The sequence below is a fragment of the Pseudorca crassidens genome, chromosome 1, assembly GCF_039906515.1.
Source record: "Pseudorca crassidens isolate mPseCra1 chromosome 1, mPseCra1.hap1, whole genome shotgun sequence".
Lineage (NCBI taxonomy): Eukaryota > Metazoa > Chordata > Mammalia > Artiodactyla > Delphinidae > Pseudorca > Pseudorca crassidens.
This window is the reverse complement of record NC_090296.1, coordinates 12,335,711-12,347,982: the sequence shown is the minus strand read 5'-3', so window position 1 is coordinate 12,347,982 and position 12,272 is coordinate 12,335,711. Positions and strand designations below refer to the sequence as shown.

At 46.0% G+C, this 12,272-nt stretch overlaps 1 protein-coding gene across 1 annotated transcript in view; it reads right to left on the bottom strand.

The window, feature by feature from the left end:
* The window catches only part of LGMN (legumain), a 35,099-nt gene extending 23,429 nt beyond the window's left edge, over positions 1–11,670 (bottom strand). Inside the window, exons 1-2 of the mRNA XM_067727326.1 lie at positions 11,542–11,670; positions 1,942–2,108 (exon numbers count right to left, since the gene is read on the bottom strand). Of these exons, the coding sequence (XP_067583427.1) occupies positions 1,942–2,079 (138 nt within the window). The 5' untranslated portion in view covers positions 2,080–2,108; positions 11,542–11,670. The remainder of the gene's footprint in view (positions 1–1,941; positions 2,109–11,541) is intronic.
* Positions 11,671–12,272: the final 602 nt, after the last annotated feature.

Below are 12,272 nucleotides of genomic sequence, written 5' to 3'. Positions count from 1 at the left end.
AAAAAGGGAACAACAACCAGACCTACTGCACGTAACCCCACAATGGTTAAATGAGTTCATTTGTATAAAGGGCTCTTAGATGCAAGCCCAGCACCAACCATGATCATCTGTGCATCTTGTCTCTGAGAACTGAAAGATTCAATGACTTTTTTTTCTTTTTCTTTTTTTTAAATTTTCTTACTCTTTTTAAAAATTTTTTTTAATTAAAAAAAATTTTTAAATATTTATTTATTTGGTTGCACCAGGTCTTAGTTGTGGCAGGCGGGTTCCTTAGTTGTGGCTCGCCAGCTCCTTAGTTGCAGCACATGCGCTCCTTAGTTGTAGCACCTGGGCTCCTTAGTTGTGGCATGTGATCTCTTAGTTGCGGCATGCATGTGGGATCTAGTTCCCTGAGCAAGGATCAAACCCGGGCCCCCTGCATTGGGAGCATGGAGCCTTATCCACCGCACCACCAGGGAAGTCCCTAAAATTATTTATTTATTTATTTTTGCTGCACCACACAGCTTGCAGGATCTTAGTTCCCCAACCAGGGATTGAACCCAGATCCTCAGCAGTGAAAGAGTGCAGTCCTCACCACCGAACCACCAGGGAATTCCCTCAATGACTTTTTAAATAACAACTTTATTAAGGTATAATTCACATACCATAAAAGTCAACCTTTTAATATATACAATTCAGTGGTTTCTAGTATGTTCACAAAGTCACGCAACCATCACCACTCTCAAATTCCAGAACATTTTCATCACCCCCAAAAGAGACCCATACCCATTAGCAGTCATTCCCTCTGCCCAGACCTTGGCAACTACTAATCTACATTCTGTTTCTCTAGATTTCCCTATGCTAGACTTCCATATATAAATGGAATCCTATGGTCCTTTGTGACCGCCTTCTCTCACTTAGCGTAATGTTTTATGGTTCAGCCATGTTGAAGCATGCATACAGTACCTTGTTGTTTTTTATGGCCAAATGCATGGATGGACTGCATTTTGTTTATCCATTTATCAGTTGATGGACACTTGGACTGTTTCCACTTTTTGGTTAACGTGAACAAAACTGCTCTCATCATCTGAGTACAAGTTTTATTAGGGGGGACATATGTGTTTATTTATTTATTTTAGTATATACCTAAAGAGTGAAATGCTGGGTCATATGGTCACTGTGTGTTGAAACTTTCGAAGAACGGCCAGACTGTTTTCCGAAGCAGCTGCACCGTTTTACGTTCTCACCTGGAGGCTGCATTTTTAATGTATTTACGAATACAGATTCTTTCCGCCCTGATTTCTGCCAGGCTGATTTGCTGGGAATGCCAGGAAAGATGAGGAGAAAGGGGTAAGGGCACAGCAGCAGGGCAGAGGCGTGGAGGGCAAAGAGGCCTCGCGATGCTTTGACCAGAGTCCCGTCTGCACCTCAACTTGCTGCGTGGCCTCGGGCGAGTCACCGCCTCTCTTCAAGTCTCAGTTTCCTTATTTATAAAATGAAGGCATTAGACCAGTGGGTCTCAACTGGGGACATTTGGCACAGGCTGGAGACAACTTTGGTCGTGACAGTGGGTTGGGTGATGCTCCTGGTATCTAGAGGGCAGGGGTCAAGGATGCTGGTAAACATCCTACAATGTGCAGGACAGCCCCCCAACAATAAAGAATTACCTGGACCCAAGTGTCAATAGTGCCAAGGTTGAGAAACCCTGCATCAGACTGAGGTGACCCCAGATGGGCCACTTTGAGAAACTGTCAAAATGTTTTCCAAAATGGCCGCACCATTTCATAATCCACCCAGCAGCGTGGGAGGGTTCCCATTCCTCCATAGCCTCACCAACACACTTATCTTTGCCAACCTAATAGGAACATAACTGGCTTTTTAAAAAGTCTGTTCTAGTAACAATGTCCAGGATTGTTTACAGAATGCCAGCGTCATAAAGGAAACGATGAGTCATTTTCTTACCTGGTGCCTATAATTATACCAGCCATTTGATCCCGCGACGATCACCACCCAGTGCTTGCCTCCGTCCTCAGGATCGTCCACGGGAATAGCACCAGCTCCCAGGGCCAAGCTGAGCAACACAGCGACTTCCCAAATCATTCTGCGCCTTGGAGTTCCACTGTAGAAATCTGGGAAGAAAAAGGCTGAGTCAAGCAAGAAAGGAACGACATGAACAGAAGAACATGACTGGCCCCTAGGCAAAGATCACAGAAAACGGGTCAAGAAGATAAGATGATTTAGTCGTCAGACGCAACAAGCTGAGGATAAAAATGATGACAGAGCAGAATTTTATTCTTAGCTCTGCGGCCCTTTTCCCCGGGTGGAGCAGGGGGCTGCCCACAGCTCCCAACCTTCACTGTGGGTTGAAGTTACGAGTATAAACCAAAGAATATTGAGAAAGCTCTTGGGGCAACCTTTTAAAGTTTTTGTCACAACTTGGAATATGGCAGACATAATTCATCAACAAACTTGACTGTGTTGGAAAAACGCCTACCACATACTATGAACTATTTGTAAGAAAACAGACATATAATGTGTGCATAGCAAAATGTGGAAGGCAGACAAAATTTAACAGCAGTTATTCTTGGTAGGTGGAATTAAGGATGATCTTTATTTTTGTCTCTTTTACTACAATTAATAGATATTAATTATACAATAAAGTTTGTAAAAATTCAACATACATTCAATATAAACACGGGGGGGCAATTTACGTTTGGGAGTTATCTGGATAAGCTATAGTCTAACACTGGCAGCCCAAATGAATGTCTTTGCATAACACAATCCATTTACATTATTCTGTACAAGAGGCAGGGCAAATATTTTAATCCTTGTTTTACAGGACGGGGAGGTTGAAGCATGAGAGAAGTGACTTGCCCAATATCTACAGACAGTCAGCTCTGGCCAGAGATCAGAACCAATGCCTTCTGAATTCCTGGTCCAGCCTTTCTGCTACATGGTTCTGCATCTCAAGACTTTATTCTTAATGAAGTACATGCCCAATTTTATACTTCATTGCCAAAACTTTGAAGGGCTTTAAAGCACAAAAGGCAAGACTGAGGCCACTTTGCATTACTCAGACAAGTATGTTACCTTACTGCCCTGTGTCCTGACTATGTTATTTTAAAAAACAGCCTTCCTGTGACAGAAGCCAGGCCTCTCACTCTGAGACAAGAGGAAAAACAGTCTTTGAGCATCTCAGTCTGCTCTGAGATATAGAAACTCAGAGCAGAGCAAAGTCTAGGAGGCTAACCTCTGCCTCCGATGCCTTTTGACGCAACAGTGCTCATTCACTCATTCACTAATTTATTCACTCATTCATTCACCCATTGGGCCAGAGTCTCCTGAACTCCAACCCTGCCAAACAAAGTGCTGGGTGCCAGGAATGCAGCAGGGACAGGAAAAGGCCTCTGTCCTCACGGATCGCACAGCCAGCTAAGGCATGAACCACGTCTAAGCCTAAGAAACCATCCTCAGCATCTGTGCCTGACACTGTGCTGAAACTCAAAATGATGGATTTCCCCCCAAGTGAAAGAACAGAAAGCCCTGAGTCTGGCAAAAGTTTAAACAAGTAAAAGCACCTCGGGCCAGCACTTCTCCAACCTGACTGTCCGCCGAGATCACCTGGGGGGCTTGTTAGAAGGCCGATTCTGATTCAGTAGGTCTGGGCAGGGCCTGAGACTCTGCATTTCTGACAAGCTCTGGGTGATGCCCAGGACAACACTTGGAGTCACAGCAGGCCTCTTCCTTAACCCTGGCAGGCTCTAGTCGGCTCCGCCCAGAAGCCTGGCATCCCCGTCAAGAAACCACACTACTCTATCCCCCGGATAACGTCTCCCAAGAACTCAGTTCTTAATGTGTAAGAATTAAGAATCTGAGTTGCTGCTAGATCCAGGTTTCTTTAGCTCTACTGCAAGGTCACGGATGCACGGGTAACTACAATAACGTGCCCCAGGTTTGTTTTCAAGATTGTCTCGAAACGGTCAAGGTGCGTCACAGATGAGGGCAGTGGACTGCCCAGGCTGCCCCAACACTGGAACCTGCTGGTCCGTGAATACGTTAGCGCGTATCGGAGGATGGCTCCCGAGTCCACTCGACCTGCCCAGGGCTCACCACGGGGCAATAAAAGGTGAAGTTATACAAATGTATGAAGCAGCAGCAGTGAGGTCAGGCAAGAGACAGCCAAACTCCCGTCCCCAGAGCTCTGCAGTGGCCTCCAAACGGGAGGGGAGGTGTGCCAGTGACTGCTGAGGTCCTCCCACCAGCAGCCTCCCGGCTGCTGCCAAGCCTCCCAGGAAGCCGTCCCATGCGGCAGGGGTCGGCAAACTCTTTCTGTAAAGGGTTGGAAAGTAAGTATTTTCAGCTTTGCAGGTCACATCATTTCCATCACAACTCTTCAATTCCCATTGTATCAGGAAAGCAGCCAGAGACAATACAGAAACCAGTAGACATGGCTACGTTCCGGTAAAACTGAAACAACAGGAGCCAGAATGTGCTCTCGGCCCACGTGACTGGTACGGCCTGGGGTTTTTATCATCTTGCATCGACAGGCTCTCTGGTTTGCACACCAATCTCTTCTGAGTTTTGATCATGCGACTTAATCCCGAAGGGGCTCATTCCTCTGGAGACACTGGTGTGTGACCTTTCCCCCTCTTTTTTTTTTTCCTGTGCCTCACAGCATGCAGGATCTTAGTTCCCCTGACCAGGGATCGAACTCGTGGCCCCTGCAGTGGAAGCATGGATCCTTAACCACTGGACCACGAGGGAAGTCCTCCCCCTTCATATTGAAATAAAATACTAAAATTGAATGGTTGCCTGACTGTGAACAACAGAATAGACATCACCAGCTCAAATGCCTAAATTAGCAAACAAAAAACACCACCAGGTTAGTTTTACAAGTTCCAGTTTACCTTTCATTCTTCTACTAAAATACCAGCAAGTTACTCCTCGGTGAGGCAAAGTACCTTATCCATACACAAGTGATACTTTCATGGTTAACATTTGGCGATGGTTCCTGTCTATCTTCTTTTTTTTCTTCTTCTTATAAACACAGAGTTGTGGTTCCTTGAACACAATGCCAAGTTAAAAGCCTTACAGGGACTTCGCTGGTGGCGCAGTGGTTAAGAATCCGCCTGCCAATGCAGGCGACATGGGTTCGAGCCCTGGTCAGGGAAGATCCCACATGTCGCAGAGCAACTAGGTCCGTGCGCCACAACTACCGAGCCTGTGCTCTCGAGCGCACACACCACAACTACTGAGCCCGCACGCCTAGAGCCTGCGCTCCAACAAGAGAAGCCACCGCAATGAGAATCCCACGCGCGGTAACGAAGAGTAGCCCCCGCTCTCCACAACTGGAGAAAGCCTGAGGGCAGCATCGAAGACCCAACGCAGCCAAAAATAAATCAATAAAATAAATTTTTAAAACAAATAAATAAATAAAAGCCTCACAGGGTGATACTGACTGGGAAATGCAACTTAAAAAAACATACTAATGCTATTCTGGGAAACATATCAGGGCCTGGGCAAAGGAAAGATGTGAAAGTAATATAATCCTTCCATTGCCCTCAGCAATGAATACATCTCAAAGCAGCAGGTCTCAGACAGCAACTTCCTGGTCAGCAATATTCTTGACAAAGTCAAAACATGAAAACAAAGTCATAATCTTGCAGCATGCCTATTATTCTTGTTTCATCAGAGTGAAAAGTTCGTGAGGAAAAAGTAAAATGATCCCTGCCGAACGAGCCCCTGGCGGCCGCCCTTTGCCCGCGGTCCTCCATGGCACCAGTCACACGGGCGCTGTCATCTACTTCTTCCTGTCTACCCACCCACCCGTCCAACAAACATGGCCTGAGCACCCACCAGGTGCTCACAGGCACTGAACAGGGCGCCAAACAGATGAAACCCTTCGCAGAGCTGACATTCTAGCAGGAAGAGACAGACCATTCAAACGCACAGGTGGTCCAGTGGTGATGAGTGCTGGGGAAGAAATAAAGGCAGGGGGAGGCAGTCCCAGTGGGAGTGGCTGGTATCATTTTCAAAAGGGGGAGACTTTTTTTTTTTTTTTTTTTTTGCTGTATGCAGGCCTCTCACTGTTGTGGCCTCTCCCGTTGCGGAGCACAGGCTCCGGACGCGCAGGCTCAGCGGCCATGGCTCACGGGCCCAGCCGCTCCGCGGCATGTGGGATCTTCCCGGACCGGGGCACGAACCCGTGTCCCCTGCATCGGCAGGTGGACTCTCAAACACCTGCCCCGCCACCAGGGAAGCCCGGGGGAGATTTTAAGAAGGTAAGGGAGCCCGCCTGGAAGCAACATAAATGGTCATCTACAGGAGCCTGCCTAGTTAAATCAATTATGATACATCCTTATAATGGGATACAGTGACGCCTTTAAAAGAGGAAGGCAGTTTTTAACGTGCCAAGCGTGGAAAGACCTCCAAGGGGATGGTTAGGGGTATGTGTTCAGTCTGCTAACTGTTGCAGGGAGAAAATGACCCAGGTAGCTTTTGCTCTAACCACGGGCGGGACGGAAGTTTCCCCAAGAGTGCTGTGCTGCTGCACATGGTGGGTGAGTGGGATATGTGTGTGTCTATGAGCCATGCAGTGTGTGAGGCACTTTACCATCTTCACAACAGCCTGTGAGCAGGCTCATTACTCCCTTCAGCTGAGACGGACTCGCGGAGGTGGAGAAACTAGGTAGAAAGTGGCACTGCTGGGTGACACACAGATCTCATTCCAAAGATTGCTTCTTCCACTACACCACCTCGCTTGTCACAAAAAAGCACTGTTTATGTGAACATCTGGGAGACCCTGCAACCACAGATGGGAGCGCTGCACCCCATACCCCAGGGCCTCCAAGTTTCCCCCAGTAGCAGGATACCCACAGTACTCTTCACCACCCTATTTTAAAGCGCTTGTTGGTAATCGGTTATAAAGAGCTCTTAGAAGAAGAACCCGTCAAAGGAGAACCTGAACCACACAAAGTCAAAGTCAACGGACAAGCCTTTACAAATGAATTTCAGCAGCCTCCAAGGACAGGTCCTCACTGGTTCCACTGGTCCTGCGACTCTCTCAGGCTACAGGGTTACATGAGGTCAGTGATTCAATTGAAGGACTCCACTTGACTTCAGGAAGTGTACCATCAAGTGGGGTTTATCCATTTGGGAGGTTTGGGACAGAATGCCCATTCTAGATCAACTGGTACCAGCAATGCAAGTAATAGGCTACTGTTAGAGGACCATCTAAATAGCAGAATCAAGTTCAGCTCCATGTCTGACACCAAAGCCTGCACCTTAACCACCATTATGACCTCCCACCATCAGCCCTGTACTTGCTACTTGCTCTGGGTTAGAGACAGCGAACCAGCAAAGCCAGGAGAAGCAGCTGGGCAGACAATGGTACATGTGAAGAGCCTTCCAAACCTACAGGTTTTTGATTCCGCTCTCTGTTCCCTGGGGGCTTACAACAAAACCATAATGCAAGAGAGACAAGGACAGATGACAAGGACCCCTCCTTCACCAAACTGAAGTCAAGCTCCTCTGAGCCCTCTTCTCGACTAGACCTTGGCCTGCTGAGCCCAGGTTTAGCAAGAATCCTGCAAGAACCTCCCATCTTTGACATCTAATCAAGCTCCTCTTAGTAATTTTCAGCCACTGACCCTCCCACTCTGCCTATTGGTGATAAGTCTCAGCTGTCCTTGATGTATTTGGAGTTGAACTCAGTTCTATACTGAAGTCTCTCTCTTCTAATGCAACCGCTGGAATAAAACCCGTCTTGCCATTTTTTAACAAATGTCAGGTGCGATTACTCTTTAACATGGGACAGGTAGTTACTAAGTCAAGGGAGACCCTCTCTGGGCCTTAATTGTCCATCTGTGAAATGAGACGGTAGAACTAAACTATTAAGGGCCCATTCAGTTCTCAAATCCTTTGATTTCCTGTTTCAAGAGTGAAATAAAAAAAAAAGAATCCAAATAGGTCTTATCTCAAATCTCAAACAAAATATGGATTTTGTTCAAGTTAGTTAATCAAACTTTTTTCCATAGGGAAAATTTCTGATTCAGTGGCAAAGCAGATTCTAGATTAGAGCATGTCCTTCAAGGTTATCTAATTCCGATTCTATGGAAATTTTTTTCACAACTCTGTAAACCATGGATACTAGCAATGCTAGTAATTCATGTCTAAAGACATGCAAACGAATTCTATCAAGTGAAGGTTCAAGTGACTCTAGTGAAAGAAAGAATCCAGGCTTCACAATGCACATTTCAGTATTTCTAATCTACAAATGTACTTTGGATTCTCCTTTGAACTGGTTGTAATACCTCACTGAATCTCCTCATTAATAAGTTAAATACAATCTTTAACACTTGTTCATTTTTATATCTGTATAAAATTATGACTTTACTTTTTAAAAATTATATTTTAACATTACAAAAGGTACTAGAAGCTATATCATATTTCAAAATATAGTCAAGAAAGCATTATTTATTATTTTTTACATCAAAGATTTTTTTTGACATCTTTATTGGAGTATAATTGCTTTACAATGTTGTGTTAGTTTCTGCTGTATAACAAAGTGAATCAGCTATACATATACATATATCCCCATATGCCCTCCCTCTTGCATCTCCCTCCCTCCCACCCTCCCTATCCCACCCCTCTAGGTGGTCACAAAGCACTGAGCTGATGATCTCCCTGTGCTATGCCACTGCTTCCCACTAGCTATTTATTTTACCTTTGGTAGTGTATATATGTAAATGCCACTCTCTCACTTCATCCCAGCTTACCCTTCCCCCTCCCTACATTTTTTAAATCTACCAATGATTACAATTAGGAATCTAGCAAAGTTAAATTTGACCAATGGTTAATGGTTTTTCTACAGTTTTATTTTCACTGCTTTTATTGGCACTTGAATTCCTTTTTCTGAATTTCTTCCAAATTACTATATTTTGAAACCTGGGATTAATAATAGTTTGTAGTCTTTTCCCAAAATCAATGAACATGACTTTTATAGCCAGATGTTAATTATTAAGTTTAATTTTGCTATAATTTATATTTTACAAAATTGAAGGATACACATTAAACTACAGAAATGTACAAAGTATAACATAAAATACCTGTTACCATCATCCAGATCATCAACTGTTAATATTCTGTAAATCCGTTAACCCTCTTTCCCCGTAAACAAAACATTACAGAAAAAATAGTCCCCCACGTCCTGTCCCATTCTCCCCATACCACAAGGTAACCACTACCGTAAGTTATTTCATTCCAATCAATTTATTATACTTTAAAAAATATATATCCACTTTATAAACATTCCCCTACTAACAGACATTTAGGCTGTTTCAATTTTTTTACTATTACAAACAATGTTGCAAAAACATTCTTATACTCATCTCCTTGTATACAAATGTCTCTTTCTCTAAGGTACTTTAGGAGTAGAACCACTGAGTCTTAAGATATACCTATTTGGGGGCTTCCCTGGTGGTGCAGTGGTTAAGAATCTGCCTGCCAATGCAGGAGACACAAGTTCGAGCTCTGGTCCGGGAAGATCCCACACGCCGCGGAGCAACTAAGCTTGTGCGCCACAACTACTGAGCCTGCGCTCTAGAGCCCGTGAGCCACAACTATCGAGCCTGCATGCTGCAACTACTGAAGCCTGTGCACCTAGAGCCCGTGCTCCACACAAGAGAAGCCACTGCAATGAGAAGCCCGCTCACCGCAACGAAGAGAAGCCCCCGCTCGCTGCAACTAGAGAAAGCCCACGTGCAGCAATGAAAACCCAACGCAGCCAAAAATAAAAAAAAAAAAGATATACCTATTTTGCTAGCAGCTGTACTGTTCTAAGATACTCTTCCAAATTTCTATCATCTCTCGAGAGTATCAAACTTCATAATTCCTAATCTGATAGATATAAAGTGATCTAATTATGGGGTTTAATTTGTCTCTCCTGGATTACAGGAAAATTCAAGTCTTATATGCTTAACCATTCAGATTTCAACATCCTCGACATATGTGATAATTTCCCCATCCTAAACTGGGATTCGAATTTTGGTCTACAAAGCAATGTCTGCAGTTTAAGGGGGGAAAAAAATGTGGGTAATTTCCTAAAAAGATAGTCATAGGTGGAAAACTCAAGAGACAGCATTCGCTTCAGTATATTTTTACTGAACAATACTGGGTATGGTGTTCACCTCCTTAACAGTTCACAGTTTTTTCATCTTCTCTCCCTTCCCGCTGCAACTGTTTTTAAAACCCTCAGCAATTCTCCTGGGAATTACTGCAGTGAGCTCCCTGGTGTGGCCTCTCTCCAACACCTTTCCAAATTAGAGAGTATCTAAGATACACATCTACTAAATTCGGCTTCCAGGGCTTTCAGGACAAAATCCAAATCTCTTACAGCAGCACAGGAGATCCTGCCAAGACGTGCCTCTCTGTTCTCCACTATCCACATGAAATCCCTTGCTCCAACCAGGCTCCGGGACTCCAGGTCCAAAATTGGTGCTCTTTCCCTGTCTTCATCATGCTGTTTCCCAGGCGAAACGCTCTTCTCCTACATCTCATTAGCTCCTGCCCATCCCTCAAGCTCCATTCAATCATTCCCTTCTCTGCAAAGTTCTCTCTCTTCCCACAAGTCAGGGTTAGATGCTGCCCCTTGAACACTGGAATGGTTCATGGTAGACTGCCTCTCCCCTTTACGAAATAATCCCTGCTCAAAAAGCTGAGTAAGGCTCAATATATGTTTGCTAACGAATGCAGCCCTGGAGTGAAGAAAGCAGGGCTACTCCACTCACTACATACCACAGGGCAACTCTCAAATCCTGGGCATTTATTTTCACCTCTCAAACAAAGCATACGACACAAAGTTCCTTCTCCCAGCCCCCAGATTCTGCAGTTCTTGGCACTGAATAACACCTGTGGGTATAACCTCAACTCTAAGAGTTAGGAGAGGGGACCAAATCCAGGTAACTTTCACTTCCATTGTTGATGTGAATCATCCTGTAAGTCCCACCAGCTCAAGCCTCTGAGAAGTAGAGTTTTCCTGATTTCTCAGGAGGGATGTTTTTATACGTTTGGGTATATTCGTTGTGGTGGTTAACATAACCCCTTCCCCCTTGGACTACTGAGAACTAACTGGAAACTGGTGCAACCCTCTGCATTACAAGCCTCAACAGCTTGACCTGTTTCTAGATTGTGAAGATGGGAGCCAGGCCCCAGACACCTCCCGGCACTCTCTGGCTATGAGACCTTAGTAAATGTGCTCTCGTCTCGGGTCTGTTTCTCTCTGAGCTCGGAGGGGCCTGGGTCTCCTGCCAGAGCACGCGTAACAGAAGGAGCCCCACCCTGCCAACCAACAACCCCACAGCATGGCAGGCTGAGAGGTCGCAGGGTTTCCCTCGGGATTCATCGTTTGCAGAAACTCCCTTTCGCTGGGTGAGAAATGGATTACTCAGCAAAGGCCGGGGAAACTGAAAATCCCTGCCTTGAAGCCAAGAGCTGCGGCAGATGGGCGACCCTGGTCCGGGGCTTGGGACCTGGCCGCAGTCCCCTGCCAGGAATCACGGTTACCTGCGGTGGGACCGTGGGAACTCCTCGCAACGCGCCGCCTCCAACCAGCCACCTTCCGACGGTAGCCCTGCAGTGATTGCAGAGCAGCGTCCTCGCTCCCCGCTTTGAGGGTCTGCTGCGCCGTGGTGATTGGCGGAGCTTCGGGGCGGGGCGTCTTAGAAAGCCAATGGGAAGCGGGAAAGCGGCCGGAGAGTCGCAGGGACTACGAGTCCCAGCGTGCACCCGCCGGGCCTTCTGAGCTCCGAGGCTAAAGAAACCCAGGGAGGCGGGTACGCAGTGAGCTAGGGGTGGGTGGGTGGGGACGGGGGTCCTGGAGTGCGTGGGAACAGGGGGCGCAGTGATTCCACCCAAGGATCAAAGCCAGCGCGCGGAGCACTTTAACCCTCAGTTTCCAAACTTGTGCGCATATTTGGAACCACCTAGAGTAGCTTCAGAGACACTGATGCCTCCGTCTCACCCTAGAGACTGTGAATTCATTGGTCTGCGTGTGGCCTGGGTTTTGGAATCTTTAAAGAGCCCCAGGAGATTCGATGTGCAGATCTGTTTCGTCCTCGTAACAACCCCACGAGAGGGAGGAACTGTTAGCGTACACATAAGGCAACGGAGGGAAGTTTTGTGAGGGAGGTTAATTTTCTGAAGGTCACACACCTCTGAAGTGGCAGAGCCAGAATGCGGAGCCAGGCAGTCTAGTTGCAGAATCCCGTGCTTTTAATCCATATGCAATGCTACTT